The sequence below is a fragment of the Oryctolagus cuniculus genome, chromosome 2 (genome assembly GCF_964237555.1).
Source record: "Oryctolagus cuniculus chromosome 2, mOryCun1.1, whole genome shotgun sequence".
NCBI classification, from domain to species: Eukaryota; Metazoa; Chordata; class Mammalia; order Lagomorpha; family Leporidae; genus Oryctolagus; species Oryctolagus cuniculus.
This window is the reverse complement of record NC_091433.1, coordinates 187,111,688-187,128,812: the sequence shown is the minus strand read 5'-3', so window position 1 is coordinate 187,128,812 and position 17,125 is coordinate 187,111,688. Positions and strand designations below refer to the sequence as shown.

Below are 17,125 nucleotides of genomic sequence, written 5' to 3'. Positions count from 1 at the left end.
CTTGCAAGTACTAAATGCCAGTTTATCTGTTTATTAATCAAGCGAACCAGTCCATCAGGGAGCAAGAAAGGTGCAGGGCTGAAAACACAATACATGAGCTCGCTTAAAATCTAACCATGAAAACCACGATAAGTCAGCAAATATTACAAGTAGCACATATATTTACAGGGAGATGGGATTTTTTTTCTCATTAGAATATAAAATTTGAACAAAAATAAAAAAAAACAATAAATGCTAGCCAGCATGTGAGGAAAAGGTACCCTAATACACTACTGGTGGGATGTAAGCTAGTACAATCATTATGGAAGACAGTATAGAGATTCCTCAGAAATCTGAAAAAAGATCAACCATATAATCCAGCCATCCCGCTACTGGGAATTTACCCAAATGAAATGAAATCACCATTTTAAAGAGTTATCTGTACCCCCATGTTTATTACGGCTCAATTCAAAATAGCTAAGATGGAATCAACCCAGATGTCCATCAACTGACGACTGGATAAAGAAAATGTGGTATCTATCCACTATAGAATACTACTCAGCAGTAAAAAGAAAAAAAAGATTGGATTCTGTCTTTTGCAAACAAAATAGATGCAACTGGAAATCATTATGCTTAGTCAAATAAGGCAATCCCAAAAAGACAAATATCATGTTTTCCCTGGTTTGTGGTAACTAATACACAGTTTACAAAAAAAAGCAGTATGTATGTGAGTAAAAATGACATTTTGAGATCTGACTATTGTTTACAGCCCTTGTCTATACTCCTGAGGAACAGTGGTTTTTCTACTTACTGTTTGTTCAATTATTTACTTAGTAGAAAGTTAAGCTTGTGGTTATAAAATAAACTGAAACTATGTAATAATAAAAATTTTTTAAAAATAAAAAAGGAAAGAGAAGAGAGAGGATGGGTAGGAGGAAGGAAAGGGTGGGAAGTATCCCTCCTAAATCTGTGTAAATGAAATACATGAAACTTGTTCATCTTATATAGTTAAAAAAAAAACTAAATAAAAATAAAAGTAAATTTTAAAAAGAATATAAAATTTCAGTGTTAGTGAACCCCAAACCAAAACTTACTAATTTGGTATCTGAAATTTAATCGTATACATTTCCCTATTTCCAGAAAACACGATGCTGTGTTTAGTCATATCCTTTCGAGGGAAGCGATATGCAGGGTGCCAATAACAAGGCAGAGTAAATGCACAACAGTCTTCCTGTTAGGACCACCTAGAAATTCTGGTTCAGTCACAACAAAGACAAATTCTAGTATGCAGCTGAAATCAGAACACCCAAAGAGGAATTTCCAAGAACTAGAAATGAAGTTAATTGCTGGCCCTGTGGCCTAGCAAGCTAAGCATCCACCTGTGGCACCAGCATCCCATGTGGGTTCTGGTTGAGGCCCTGCTGCTCTGCTTTTGATCCAGATCCCTGCTGATGGCCTGGAAAAGCAGTGGAGGATGGCTCCTGCACTTCATCCCCTGCCCCCGCGTGGGAGACACGGAAGAAGCTCCTGGCTCCTGGCTTTGGATCAGCCCAGCTCCAGCCATTGCGGGAGTGAACCAGCAGATGGAGACCGACCTCTCTGTCTCTCCCCCTCTGTCTGTGACTCTGTCTCTCAAGTAAATAAATAAATCTTTAAAAAAAAAAAAAAAAAAGAAAAATGAAATGAAGTTAATTGACAGAATTTAGCACAGTAGAGAATCAAGAACCCAAAACAGAACTTAATACACAGGATCCGAAACGAGTCATTGGGCCACATGGCCACACAAGCCAAACAACTGCACCACTGGTGAACAGAGAATTAGAAACTTCTCACTGTGGGCCTAGGGAGGCTTTAAGGACTTTCACATCCTTGCCTAAGAACTCTGGTCTGTGGGGAGGGAAAAGAAATCTCCTATGAAAATTAAGAACACAGCAACTGAACAATGACTGACCAGAAGAGTTGAAGATATGCAAGCCACAGATCCATTATGTGGGCATCAAGATACGGCTGAGAATACTCATCAGATGAAACAGAAGTCATCATTAAATATTAACAATAATGACAAATAGAATAAAAGTTACAGAGTCTACTGAGATATCTTTTCAGTTATGCCAAAATGTTTGAAATGTCTATTTTACAAACTTTGTTCACTTCAATGTCACTGTATATATCATGATCTGGGATTCAATAGTGAAAACTGAAACCATAAGTAGGGTAAATCTTTTTGTTATTTTTGTAATCAATTCATTCTTAAATTGTTTAATTATAAATGTTTACAGTATACAATGTGATAATCTGACACATGTATAAAATCTAATTAGTATTCCCCTCTCCTTAAATATTTTATCATTTTTGTTATGAATAATACTATGTATATTTGATGTTTATGCTGTTTCTCTGACAAACTGAACACTCACCTGTACCAGATGTATTGGCGTAAAAACAACAAATGATCTGTAATAAAAACAGCACAAACATAAATCACTTTGTCTTTAAAATCATTTTCAAATTAGATCCATAGACAAGGAATCTAAAATATACCACAGACCAATTCATTACAATAAAAAACAACAGAGGTCGGCGCTATGGCATAGCAGGTAAAAGCCGCCGCCTGAAATGCCAGCATCCACATGGGCCCCAGTTTTAGTCCCAGCTGCTCCACTTCTAACCCAGCTCTCGGCTATGGCCTGGGAAAGCAGTGGAAGATGGCCCAGGTCCTTGGGATCCTGAACCTGCATGGGAGACCCAGAAAAAGCTCCCAGCTCCTGGCTTCGGATCAGCCCACCTCCAACCATTGTGGTCATTTGAGGAGTGAACCAGCAGATGGAAGACCTTTCTCTCTCTCTCTCTCTGTGTCTCTGCCTGTCTGTAACTCTGCTTTTCAATAAATAAATAAATGTTTAAAAAAAAAAAAGGAAAAACACACTTTAAAATGAGATAATAAATATAATCTAAGATAAACTATAATTTTCAAAGTCAAACATTTGTCTATATTATATTCCAAACTTGTGTGTCACTCCAAACTTTGAAGTATTTCCTAACCAAAAAAGTAAAAGTGGCTTGAGAATTAAATTAAAAGTTAAATTTCATCTAGGAAATTTTAATGAAACCATGGACGACAAATGACAGTAATCACCCTTTAAAGCCTTTGCATAAAAATCAAAACAAAATGTCTAACTTCCTATTAAAATTTAATTCTTTACATTATTCTATGGATTTACTTCAAAAAGTTTATGGAAATAAAAGATAATGCAAGGTATAATAATGTGTCATAGCGGGTAAAGCTGCCACCTAGGATGCCAGCATCCATGTGGGCACCAGTTCATGTCCTAGCTGCTCCACTTCCTACCTAGCTCCCTGCTAATGGTCTGGGAAAAGCAGCGGAAGATGGCCTAAGTACGTGGGTACCTGCTACCCACGTCGAAGACCTCGAAGAAGCTCCTGGCTCCTGGCTTTTCGGTCAGCTGGGAAGTGATCCAGCAGATGGAAGATCGCTCTCTGTGTGTCTTTCCTTTTCTGTTAACTCTTTCAAATAAATAACTCTTTTACAATAAAGGAAAAAAACAATGCAGATTTTCCATGAACTTTTAAAAGTTTAAAATGTATAAAAGTACTTCACAAAGTTCATTGAAAAACAGAATTAAAAGATGTTTATTTTGGCACAAAAAGCTTTTGAAACCCACTCAATATTTTCATAACACATGTGAACTTTAAAGATCCTTCATATTCATGGAATTTGAAATTTCTTACACCAAAATACCTTTAATTTCATTTTTCACAAACCTTTTTGTACTCTTATATATGTATATATGTACCTGTGTTAGATGTATATTAATGGAAAAAATTCTGAATAATAATAGATTATCTCTGGGTGGTAAAATGAGGAAAAACTCATTTATTTTAATTTGTGATTTATATTAGCTTTTCATTACTACTGTGAAATATCTGAGGCAACCAACTTTATAAGGTAAAAGGGCTTCTTTAGCGCAGAGTTTTGGAGGTTCAAGTTCAAGACCAGGCAGCCCCATCAGTTTCACTTCTGATGAGGGCAGCAGTGGTCAGTGCAGAGCTCAGGCACAGGAAGATCACACGCTGAGCCAGGAAGCAGAGAGAGGCGCCCCCTACCTCAGGCTTTTAGAACAACCCTCTCAGGAGTTACTTTCCAGGGCACAACCCCAGGGTGACCTAAGGACCTCCCACTAGGCCCACCTCCTAAACACCACAACTGGATTAAGTTCCTACCCTCTCAGTACCATTTGTTTATGACTTTCATGTCTAAATACCTGCATGAATCCATGGGGAAAATCATACTCAAACTGTAATATGTTGAACTATTATAGTCTAAATTTTCTACAGTGAATTTTTATTGCTTGTGTGCATTTTCTAAATTTTTGAAATCTCAAGGCATTTGTGGTAATGAAAATTGAATATTCTAGTGCTTTCTATATGATAAAATAAAATTATAATTAATCTCAAAGTATACAATTCTTTTGAAATTAAATCTTTGTAAGGAGCTTAAATTACTGGTATAGAAAGAATGAACTCTGGAACCAGAAAAACACAAATTCCAAATGAATATCTTTGGGCAAGCTTCCTCTTCTAAAACATAAAGCAGCAGCAAGAAATACCTTGCTGGTCTGGTAAAATTAACATTCTGTTAAATTTTGTTAAAATTAAGAGAGTAAAGCACTCATAGCACCAAGTGCCTAATCCTGTCTCAGACTCTCATTAGGTCAAATGTAAAGTCTGTCAGGAATTAATGTCCCAGTTAATCAAATTTGCAATTTTAATACTTATGACCAGATACATCTGGAATATCACATAAACTACTTAACATAACCTCTCACTGTCTTTTCACTCGACACCCACAGACTCTGTGAGACTCCGTGTACTTGATCTTCCTCATCCCCTTGGAATCACATCCATACCAGCTACATCCACTCAAGTTCAGCTGTAAGCTGCATTCAAATCCTGTGTGTGTGAATATGCATATACTTAAAAACATGCCTATGTGTGCATACATACATATAAACACACACAAAAATCAACTCAGCATGTCTGCTACTTACTTTCATCAGGCTCCACATCAGAAATCTAAAAAGTACATTCTATATCCCTGAAACTTTACAAAATGGCACAGTTACAGATAAAATGGAGGAAAAAATTAGTAACAACATAATTACATATAGGAAGATAAAAATGAGCTGTATTTACCTCTAATTGCTTTTGTGATGAAAAACGATGCACCATGATTTCGGTTGCCTCTAGGCTACAAGTTAAACAGACAAAAACAAAACTTTAACATTTGAGAATTTTTTAGTAAATGTTCTTATACAACATGCAAACTTATACTTCTTTACCAACACTCAGAGTACTATGTACAAAGTCCAAGTATGCATATTTAACAACTGCTAACAGATTAAAACAAAAAAGTACAACAGGGCCTGGGGCATGGGGAATAAACATTGAACATGGTACAGTTACAAGCAACTTCAGGGTGAACCTTACAGGAGAGGGCAAAGACTGAGGCTGGAAACTGTTTCCAAATCAGTTCACCAAACACAGAGACGTCAAGCACACAAAGACAATTATGGTGGCCAGCTCAGCAGTCTATTCAAGCAGGCTGTCATATATCCATGGAGACAAAGACACACACTAACAAAACACACACTCAAGCTACATTAAGTAATTGTTAGATTAAATAATCCCATCCCATAAGTAAAGGCAGAACACTCACTCTGTGTAGGTTAAACAACACTATGACTACACGTGAGTAGGAGGCACCAAAGTTCTGTCAAGAAAAGCATAATGAGGGCACAGCAGGTTAAGCCACCTCTTGCAGTGTGGGCATCCTAGATCCAAGCACAGATTCAGGTCCCAGAAGCTCAGCTCCGGATCTAACTCCCTGCTGGTGAGCCTGAGAGGCAGCAGATGATGGCCCAAGTACAGATAAGATACTGTAGACCACAGAAAAGTTATTTCACTTAACAAACTTTACTGGATCATCCAATTCACAAATTGGTCCTGGGGAAGCCTATAAGGTGAACCAGACGCAATGGAGCTGCCCTCAAAGAGCTTACAGTGAACAGCTGAAAACAGAACGTAGAAATCAACAGACCAACAACAAAACGCTGCTATCAGCTTCAATGTTTCAGTATAAGTGGGCATATTCCTTTAAAATCAATTTATAATGTCAGGCATTCTGAAACGTCATGGCAAATAACCAGCGAGTGACAGGGGGAGCAAAACTCCTTATGGGACAGAGAGCAGTAGCAACAGCTTCCTAGCTGCCTAACTTGCTAAATATTCACATTACTTAAGACAAACAACAACAAAGAAGCGAATCTGTGCATGCCTATAAAATACTAGCACATTAGTCAAGACGAGCAGGAGCTGCGGAGGGAAGGAGCTGAAAGAGGAAGACTACAAACTTCACAGGAAAATGAATGGCGTGCACACTCAGGCAGAGGCGGTGCGGAATTCGCTGGACTCCGTAATGTCCACTAAAGCTCCTCTGGGCTCTTGCTGCTTCCTGAGTCTCAGTGACTGGCACATATAGGGCACTCGATAAATAATTATCTGCTGAACAAACGTGAATCCGCAGATGCCTGAGGGGTTCTACCCGGGAGACAACTGGTACCCCAGGCTCCAGTTCACAAGTCGGATCCCACCTCGGGCCACTTCATCCCCGCGCCATTCCGCTCCTAGCGCAGAGTAATAACCCGGCATTACTCTAGATTACGCGAGAAGTATTTCCTGGACTGTCGCCCCGCTAGCTCCGTGAAGGCCTATCCAGCTCTGGTCCCGGGCATCGAGCGCAGCACCTGGGACTCGGGGACTCGGACGGGGACACACGGACACACACTCTAGCGCAGCACCTGGGACTCGGGGACACACGGACGGGGACACACACTCTAGCGCAGCACCTGGGACTCGGGGACACACACACACACACTCTAGCGCAGCACCTGGGACTCGGGGACACGGACGGGGACACACGGACAGACACACACTCTAGCGCAGTACCTGGGACTCGGGGACACACGGATGGGGACACACACACACACACACACACACACTCTAGCGCAGCACCTGGGACTCGGGGACACACACACACACACACACACTCTAGCGCAGCACCTGGGACTCGGGGACACAAGGACGGGGACACACACACACACTCTAGCGCAGCACCTGGGACTCGGGGACACGGACAGACACACACACACTCTAGCGCAGCACCTGGGACTCGGGGACACACGGACAGACACACAGACACACACACACTCTAGCGCAGCACCTGGGACTCGGGGACACGGACGGGGACACACACACACACACTCTAGCGCAGCACCTGGGACTCGGGGACACGGACAGACACACTCTAGCGCAGCACCTGGGACTCGGGGACACACGGACACACACACACACACTCTAGCGCAGCACCTGGGACTCGGGGACACGGACAGACACACTCTAGCGCAGCACCTGGGACTCGGGGACACACGGACACACACACACACACTCTAGCGCAGCACCTGGGACTCGGGGACACACACACACACACTCTAGCGCAGCACCTGGGACTCGGGGACACACACACACACTCTAGCGCAGCACCTGGGACTCGGGGACACGGACAGGGACACACAGACACACACACACTCTAGCGCAGCACCTGGGACTCGGGGACACACGGACACACACACACACACTCTAGCGCAGCACCTGGGACTCGGGGACACGGACAGACACACTCTAGGGCAGCACCTGGGACTCGGGGACACACGGACACACACACACACACTCTAGCGCAGCACCTGGGACTCGGGGACACACGGACACACACACACACACTCTAGCGCAGCACCTGGGACTCGGGGACACGGACAGACACACTCTAGCGCAGCACCTGGGACTCGGGGACACACGGACACACACACACACACTCTAGCGCAGCACCTGGGACTCGGGGACACACACACACACACTCTAGCGCAGCACCTGGGACTCGGGGACACACACACACACTCTAGCGCAGCACCTGGGACTCGGGGACACGGACAGGGACACACAGACACACACACACTCTAGCGCAGCACCTGGGACTCAGGGACACGGACAGACACACACTCTAGCGCAGCACCTGGGACTCGGGGACACACGGACAGACACACACACTCTAGGGCAGCACCTGGGACTCGGGGACACACGGACAGACACACACACACTCTAGCGCAGCACCTGGGACTCGGGGACACGGACGGGGACACACACACACACTCTAGCGCAGCACCTGGGACTCGGGGACACACGGACACACACTCTAGCGCAGCACCTGGGACTCGGGGACACGGACGGGGACACACGGACAGACACACACTCTAGCGCAGCACCTGGGACTCGGGGACACGGACGGGGACACACACACACAGACACACACACACTCTAGCGCAGCACCTGGGACTCGGGGACACGGACACACACACGGACAGACACACACACACTCTAGCGCAGCACCTGGGACTCGGGGACACACGGACAGACACACAGACACACACACACTCTAGCGCAGCACCTGGGACTCGGGGACACGGACACACACACGGACAGACACACACACACTCTAGCGCAGCACCTGGGACTCGGGGACACACGGACAGACACACAGACACACACACACTCTAGCGCAGCACCTGGGACTCGGGGACACACGGACGGGGACACACACACTCTAGCGCAGCACCTGGGACTCGGGGACACACGGACAGACACACACTCTAGCGCAGCACCTGGGACTCGGGGACACGGACGGGGACACACGGACAGACACACACACACACACACACACTCTCTCAAACGCTCCGCGGCTCAGCCTAGCAAGGGGCACAGCGTCAGAGCCCGCGGCCCGCGGCAGCCGCAGTTCGCTTCACTGTCGGGTCCTGGAAATTCTTCCACCACAGACGAGGGGCCGGCCCTGACCAGCCTCCGCCAGCTCGCGGGAGGAGGCCCTCGCGTCCAGCCCTGCGCCCTCCCCTCCGAACAGCCAGAGTGAAGCTGACAGCCGGAGCGGCAAGACGCCAGCCGCCGAGCGCGGGGTCGCCCGGAGGGGCCCGGGAGGTTCTCAGGCCCGCCAACTCTTCACGGACGGCCCAGACCCCCGCGAGCCAAGGGGCCGTTGCCAGGGAGACCGCACAAGCCGCCAGCCCTGCGCCCCCGCCCACCCGGCTCCATTCCGCTACGTGGCTGCTGCTACGCGTCTCAGCCGGCGAAGTGCCCGCGCCAAGCTGGCTGCAGCCGCAGAAGGGCCTGGCTCACCTGGACTTCTGTCTCCGGTGGCCATTCGGTGTTGACCAGCAAATCGTACAGAATCGTCTCCTCCTCGCCCTCTGCCGAGCCTGAACTCAGAGCCCCCGCGGACTCGGAGGCCGCCATGTTCGCCCGGCGCTGAGCAGGGGCGGGAGAGGTGCTACGGCGTCCCGCAAGGGACGAACTTCCGCGGCCGCGGCCAGCTCTGATTGGCGGATGGAGTGGCGTGAACTGGCCGAGGGAAGGGAAGTGTTGATTTCACCCTCTTACAAAGAAGGCGTTCAGTGGGTGCTGGTCTGGGCTATGACTTGGGTCCTGGCCCCTGTACACTCCTTGTTAATTAAACTTCGTTGGGATGAGCCAATTCACCGAACTTCTCTTATCTAGTCAACTACAAAGCAAAAATCGTACAATCACCTCCCTCACTGAGATGCTGATGTTCATGGCATTTAAAGAGTTTAAACGAGCTCCTTTTTTTTTTTAAGATTTATTTACTAGAAAGGCGGAATTGCAGAGAGCGACATGGAGGCACACAGAGAGAGATCTTCCATCTGTTGGTTTAGTGCACCCAAGATGGGGACCGGGCGGGGGGGGGGGGGGGAGCGAGCCAGAAACTCCATCAGGATCCCCCAACTGGGCGCAGGGGCCCAAGCGTTTGTGCCATCTTCCCTGCTCGCCCAGGCTCACTAGCAGGGAGCTGGATGGGAAGTGGAGCAGCAGCAATCAAAACCAGCGCCAACATGGGTTGCCAGGTGTTGTAGGTGACTGCTTAATCTACAGGCGCAGCCCTGGCCCCCACACAATGACTCTTTAAACACCAGAAAAAGCCATCCAACAAAAGATCGAGGCAATGAAAGTTATCACAGTGGGGATGCCATGCGAGCTTGGAAAAGGCATGAGGCCAAGGGGTCTGCAAGGGCTTTCTGGAGTGGGTGGGGCTTGTCCTGAGTCTTTAACAATAAGTAGACTTTGATTCCAGTGGGAAGGTTTGGGAAGAGCATTTCCTACTGGAGGAAATGAGGTGAGCAAAGACAGGCAAAGCTGAGAGCAGGCGGGCCTTATGAAACCTAAGTGGAGAAGGCGGTAGGGGACAATGAAGTTGAACTAGTAGGTTTAGGGCCAACCTGAAGGCATGGTAAGCATCATTTGTCCATTCATTCATTCAAGCCCTCTGTACTTGAATGTGTTTTCGGAAAGCCCTGTACTATAGGCAGAGCCTATTGTAACCTGGATGAATGCAGTGTGCAAAGCATTAGCACTGTCTCACATTCAAAAGAAGCACACATTCCCAAGATCCCTTGAGAGAAGCAGATTGTATAACATCCATCAAGATGCATTAGGCAGTGATGAAATTAAAATCAACAGCCCAGAGAAGCCTCTAATGGGGCCCTTTTCTCTCAAAGCTAAATGACCTTGAAGCCCTACAACATCTGCCTGCTTGCCCTCTGCCTTCAGCCACAGTGACCTTGCACATCCAAATTGGGACCCTACCAGGCTGTTTCTTCCACTTGAAGGCTTTCTACCTGAGATTTGTGTGCCTCTCCCTCATCTCCTTCAAGTGTCTGTTCAAATAATCACCTTCACTCTGAAGTCCACCTTGACTGCTTATTGTTAATCTTGCAACCATCTTCCCCAACTCCAGGTCTCAAGTTCTTCCAGCTCCTCCCCCTTACCCGCTCCATTCATTTCCTGTTAACGTTTGTTATCATTTAAAATGCTATGTAGGGCAGGCAGTGTAGCACAACCTGCTAAGCCTCCCCCAGTTTGCAATGCCCCCAACTCACACAGCAATGCTAATTTGAGTCCCGGCTACTCTGCTTCCCTTGAAGATTTCCTGCTAATGCACCTAGCGGACAGCAGATGATGGCTCATGTGTTTGGGCCCCTGCCACGCATATGGGAGGCCTGAATTGAGTTCCTGACTCTGGGATATTTGGGAGTAAACCAGAATGGGGAGGTTAGTATCTCAAAAATCAAAATAAATCAATAAAAAAGTTTTGGAGCTAGCACTGTGGCATAGTAGGTTAAGCCTCTGCCCATGGTGCCTGCATGCCATGTGGGTGACAGTTACTCTACTTCCAATCCAGCTCCCTGCTAATAGCCTAGGAAAGCAGTGGAAGATGGCCCAAGTACTTGGGCTCCTGCACCTGCGTGGGAGACCCAGAAGAAGCTTCTGGCTCCTGGCTTTGAACAGGCCCAGCTCCAGCCATTGTAGGCATCTGGGGCTTGAACCAGCAGATGGAAGACCTCTCTCTCTGTCTCTGCCTCTCTATAACTCTGCCTTTCAAATAAAATAAATAAATCTTCCCCAAAAAAATCTGTAAGAGTTCAAGGAGGAGGAAGGATGTGATATAATCAAAGACAGAAGGTGGAAAGAGTGTATATGTCATGAAAAATAGTGAGTGTCAGACACTGGAGTTAGAAAGGAAAGGCAGAGGAAAGACTGAAGTTCAACTGAGTCAAAGTAACAGGACGACACAAGTGGGTGCCTGAAGCCTAATTGTTAATAGGTCTTATTTACAGTGAGTATAGAAGTGTGGTTAATTGTTCGACCTGAAACACTTTTGAAAAGGAAAAGGGATGAGTTTCATGTCCTGTGGTGATGAGCACACTAATCTTAACCAGCAAGTGTGGTTGATTTAATGAAGAGATCCTGGGCAGTCAAGGAGAGCAAGACTCTTCACATCATTTGACTTCATGCTTGTAGAGACAGCTCTCATTCTTGTCTGTCCAAGTGTTTTGTCTCCTCCGGAGACTGTTCCAACTTCTCTCCCTTGTCCAGAGATCTGTAACTCTACAGGGCCCTGTCGCTCCCCGTCTTCGTGGAGGAACGACACAGGACCCTGCGCTGTTCTTTCGTCTGCTCGGCCCTCCCCGGATTTGCTGCTGGTTCTTCCCGGGTTGGCTGCTGTCCCTTCCACCTCCGTGGAAGGGCGGTTCCCCCTGCCACATTCCCCACTTCCGCGGGGGAGCGGCACTCTGCCGGCCGGCTCTCTCGGGGGCTGCACAGGTGTTCCCCTTAGATGTTCCTGGTGCATGCCGTCTCTCTCCTCCTTTATAGTCCTCTTCCACCAATCCCAACTCTGCTACCCACACGCCGAGTACGCTGCTCTCCTCCAATCAGGAGCAGGTCCCACAGTTTATTGGTTGAACTGGAAGCAGCTGTGTAGAAGCTGTTTCCCTTCTCAGCGCCATATTGTGGGAAAGCAGATGCATAGAATAAGTCTTAATTCCAGTAACTTAGTCTAGTCCGAGTTGCTCCCAGTTGCTCCCCACAGATTCCCCCTTTCTTTTTATTTTTTGGCGTTGATACGCGCCTGTCTTCGGTGTCCTGCGGCACACACTCTGCTCTACTTGCTAGAGTTGCCCACAGGTGCTTACAAGTCCTATCAATCAGGCAAACCGAATCCGGGTCCTCTCTTCGCCATGTTGTGAGGAGGTTTTTAGGCGCTGATGCGTGCCTGTGTTCGGTGCCCTGCAGCGCATGCTCTGTTCTGCTAGAACTGCCTGCAGGTGCTTACAAAACCTAGCAATCAGGCAAACCGAATCCAAGCCTTCTCATTGCCATATTGTGGGGAGACTTATCGATGTTAATTCGTGCCTGTCTTCGGTGACCTGCGGCGCATAAGCTGCTAGCCGCCCGCAGGTGCTCATCGCCTCACTAATCAGGCAGACCGAATCCAAGCTTTCTCATTGCCATGTTGTGGGGAGGCCTTTCTATTTCTCTATTTCTCTATCTCCGGGCATTCCTATTTCTCCCATTTTACTTCTGTCTGCCAACATTCCTATTTCTCTCATTTTACTTCTAAACTTCTGTTTCTCTTATCCTTGCGGCTTCCCGGCGCCCGCCCCGAGGCTGCTTCTCAGCACCTCGCCCCGCGGCTTCCCGGCGCCTCGCCCCGCCGGCAGGTTCCCGGCTCTGCGCGCATGCTCCGCGGTCTCCACGCACTTGCCCAGCATTCCCTATCTACTTGTGCCCCGCACGCTCTCTCTGCGCGCGGCAGCCTCCACGAGTCACACAGCGTAGCTTACGTCTCCGCCACTAGCATTCAATCCAAGTTCCCCGGACTAACCTGGCGAATTCCAACCTGGCGGCCCACGTCTCTGTGTCTGGTTCCAGATCTTCGCCTCTTGCTCCCCGGGGTGACTTGAAGAATTCCAAGGTGGCTTACGTCTCCGCCTCGGCCTGCACTCGTGGCTTCATCCTCCCTAACATTTTTCTCTACCCGGTATGTTTCCCTAAGTTTTCTTCCAACAATATTCCTCCCTCATTTCTCCTGGCCTCTCCCCACAGTCCGTATCCAAGTCTAATAGGTTTCACTTTCACTTTCAACCTGCAGTCCGTATCTGAGTCTAAGTTTCTTATTGCTTTCACTTTAAATCCTAACTTCTTTCCCACAGTCCGTATCCGAGTCCATGCCTAGGCTTTCGATAGCTTCTTCCGGCACCTTTTCTGTCCGGCTTTTCCCTAGGCTCTTCGCTAGTCTCTCTCTCCGGCATTTTCCCATTTCTTCCCTCCTAAGTTTCCTTATCCGAGTCACGGCACCATTATGTCGCTCCCCGTCTTCGTGGAGGAACGACACAGGACCCTGCGCTGTTCTTTCGTCTGCTCGGCCCTCCCCGGGTTTGCTGCTGGTTCTTCCCGGGTTGGCTGCTGTCCCTTCCACCTCCGTGGAAGGGTGGTTCCCCCTGCCACATTCCCCACTTCCGCGGGGGAGTGGCACTCCGCCGGCCGGCTCTCTCGGGGGCTGCACAGGTGTTCCCCTTAGATGTTCCCCTTAGATGTTCCTGGTGCATGCCGTCTCTCTCCTCCTTTATAGTCCTCCTCCGCCAATCCCAACTCTGCTACCCACACGCCAAGTACGCTGCTCTCCTCCAATCAGGAGCAGGTCCCACAGTTTATTGGTTGAACTGGAGGCAGCTGTGTAGAAGCTGTTTCCCTTCTCAGCGCCATATTGTGGGAAAGCAGATGCATAGAATAAGTCTTAATTCCAGTAACTTAGTCTAGTCCAAGTTGCTCCCAGTTGCTCCCCACAGGGCCCCAATCCTGTTACTCCAGCCATTGCATTGAAAGTGCTTCCCCAGGTTATTGTTTGCCCAAGGTGAAAGCAGAGGAAAAGGTTTCTTGCCTTTTGGGATCACAGGATTTTTAGAATACAAACTGGGAATTGTCCACAGTTAAGTTGTTCACTACACAGGGGAGCCCGTCCACGCAGTGAGTGAAACCAATATGTTGATGTTTCTGGTGGATTTTTCAGATTTATCTGATTTAGAATCTGCATGTGGTGCATGGATCCCTGCAAGTTTGCTTCCAAGTTGATGCACTGGTGTTATTAGTTAGCAATACATTGATTGTGCTCATGGTTTACAGAGTTCCTTCACCCTCTCAGCCTCTGCTGTGGACAGACAGAAACTTGAGAGGGCTTTAGATCTCCATTCACAGACAAGCAAAATTGAAGGTTAGAGGACTCTAAGATCACAACAGAGCCAAAGTCACAATGTAATTCTTCAGCCTTTGATCCTGTGCTCTGTGCTTTACACAATTTGTTATCAAGGATACCTTGATACCTTGGGGCATTCCCCAAGCACAGAGAACTGCACAGTAAAGGATTATTACACACTCTAGATGAAGCCCTTCAACTGTTGAAATAATGAGCATTTATGTGTGAACAGGAGAACATGCAGCCTTGGGGCAGCATCGACCTGTTTTGTAGGGGAAAATTGAATATGAGACTTTGGTTGCCATGAACTATCAGGGTCATCTGATCAATTTATTAATTTAGCTGAAAGCCTGGCTGATTTGGTCAGATTGTTCCCCCCCGCAAAAAAAAAAAATCATCCAGTGAAATATAACGTGCAATGTGGTGATACTGAAAAGTGGGGCTTGTGATGGCCGGCGCCACAGCTCACTAGACTAATCCTCCACCTAGTGGCGCCGGCACACCGGGTTCTAGTCCCGGTCGGGGCGCCACATTCTGTCCCGGTTGCCCCTCTTCCAGGCCAGCTCTCTGCTGTGGCCAGGGAGTGCAGTGGAGGATGGCCCAAGTGCTTGGGCCCTGCACCCGCATGGGAGACCAGGAGAAGCACCTGGCTCCTGGCTTCAGATCAGCGCAGTGCACCGGCCGCAGCGTGCCAGCCGCAGCGCGCTGGCCGTAGCGGCCATTGGAGGGTGAACCAACGGCAAAAGGAAGACCTTTCTCTCTCTCTCTCTCTCTTTCTCTCTCAGTCCACTCTGTCTAAAAAAAAAAAAAAAAAAAAGTGGGGCTTGTGGAACATGTTTAGCTCCATGAGGACTGAGGACTGACTGTGCCCTCAAGAACAGGATTAGTGCTCTTATAAAAGAAACCTAAGGGAGTATGCTCAATCTTTTTACCATGTGTGGATGCACCAAGCAGGTGCCATCTTTAAAGAACAGGGCCCTCACCAGACACCAGAGACATTAGTGCCTTAATCTTGGACTTTCCAGCCTCAAGAACTTTGAGCAAGACATTTCTGTTGTTCATAATTTACGCAGTCAAAACTATTTTGTTATAAGCAGCCCAAATGGAGTAAGACACATTCTCTGGTTGGAGATATTTTAAGATCTGGGTCAGTTAATTAAAAAAAGTTATGTTTTCCAAGTAGTCAACATGGATGATGACTCTGTAAAGTACTTAAAAAATAAGGGTAAAGTAAAAATCAAGACAATTGTAAAATAGAAACCATCATCATCTTGAATAGCCATCCTGCTCTAAGCATCATTACAGGTACCTCATTATACCTCTTCTTTGTTTCTCTCTATAATGCTGCAAGGGTATATCTATATATCTATATCTTTATCTATATCTATACACCTCTATCTTTCATTCTTTCAATGATTAGATATTAGGAAACTGAGGTTCTAAGTCATTGTGAGTGAACCGAGATTACATGTTACTAATGACAAAGACACAATGACACATTTTTTCTTTAATGTTCAAATTATTATTAGAGAGAAGGTACTATCCAAAGTATTGGGGGATATTATTGACCTGTTTTTCATGGGAAAATTGAGTATGCGATATCTAATGTCTTTAGAAGATTTTGAGTAGGAGAAAGAAAAATACAGAAAATTTTTCCCATTTCTTCCTATCCTCACAGCATATCAAATACTTCTCAACTGAACTAAACTACATTCCTAATTCACTTTGCTGAGGGCCATAAAAATTTCTACCTTAGAATCAGACAAAAATTGCTCAATACCTCACATAAAGGAATCACTTTTATCCTGTTAATTCTTCGATGTTGAGCTAACATTAACTAATAGATTCACTTTGTAGGAGCTCAGCCTTTTAGCTCCTATCAGCTAAAAAGCCCATTAAGCTAAAAGCCATTAATGATTCAGCATTTAACCCTTTTATATTTCTGCATATTAGGAGCCAAAGAGATTAGTTTATCTTATGAAGTTGTTCTCTTTGAATTTTGAAATTGCATAATAAAACTGAGTTGGTGCACTTAAATGTTTCCTATTATAGGTGTCATACATTTGTATTTGGTTGGATGGTACAATAGCTCTTCACGAATTTTTCATCATAACAAAATCATATTGAGATAAATGCCAAAAATTCTGTTCCTTCCAGAAATCTGGAAAACTTCCATAAATAGTCTAAGATTCCCATAATATATTTTAGAAGTCAAATTAGATCTCATAAAGTTCATGCCTAATTTTAGCCAAGCAGAGATCTTCAGAACATTTCTTGAAGCTCATTTATTCCAAGTTGTTAAACAGTCCAAGCAGCCCTTTTCCCCCATTTTCCTCACTCACAAATTATATGGAACAGCAAAACAGGGACTAGCCCTCCCAAAGGAACATGAAGTGG

The 17,125-nt window shown here is 46.5% G+C and overlaps 1 protein-coding gene across 4 annotated transcripts in view; it reads right to left on the bottom strand.

The window, feature by feature from the left end:
* NBAS (NBAS subunit of NRZ tethering complex) overlaps positions 1-9,479 on the bottom strand; it is a 461,789-nt gene extending 452,310 nt beyond the window's left edge. For 3 of the 4 annotated variants that reach the window (XM_070069748.1, XM_070069749.1, XM_070069751.1), the window contains exons 1-4: positions 9,298-9,479; positions 5,194-5,248; positions 2,397-2,433; positions 1-78 (exon numbers count right to left, since the gene is read on the bottom strand). In XM_070069748.1, coding sequence (XP_069925849.1) covers positions 1-78; positions 2,397-2,433; positions 5,194-5,248; positions 9,298-9,414 — 287 coding nt within the window. In that variant the 5' untranslated portion in view covers positions 9,415-9,479. Of the gene's footprint in view, positions 79-2,396; positions 2,434-5,193; positions 5,249-5,716; positions 5,856-9,297 lie in introns of those variants that run through there. The other variant, XM_070069750.1, reaches the window with a different exon arrangement.
* Between the last annotated feature and the right edge of the window lie 7,646 nt (positions 9,480-17,125).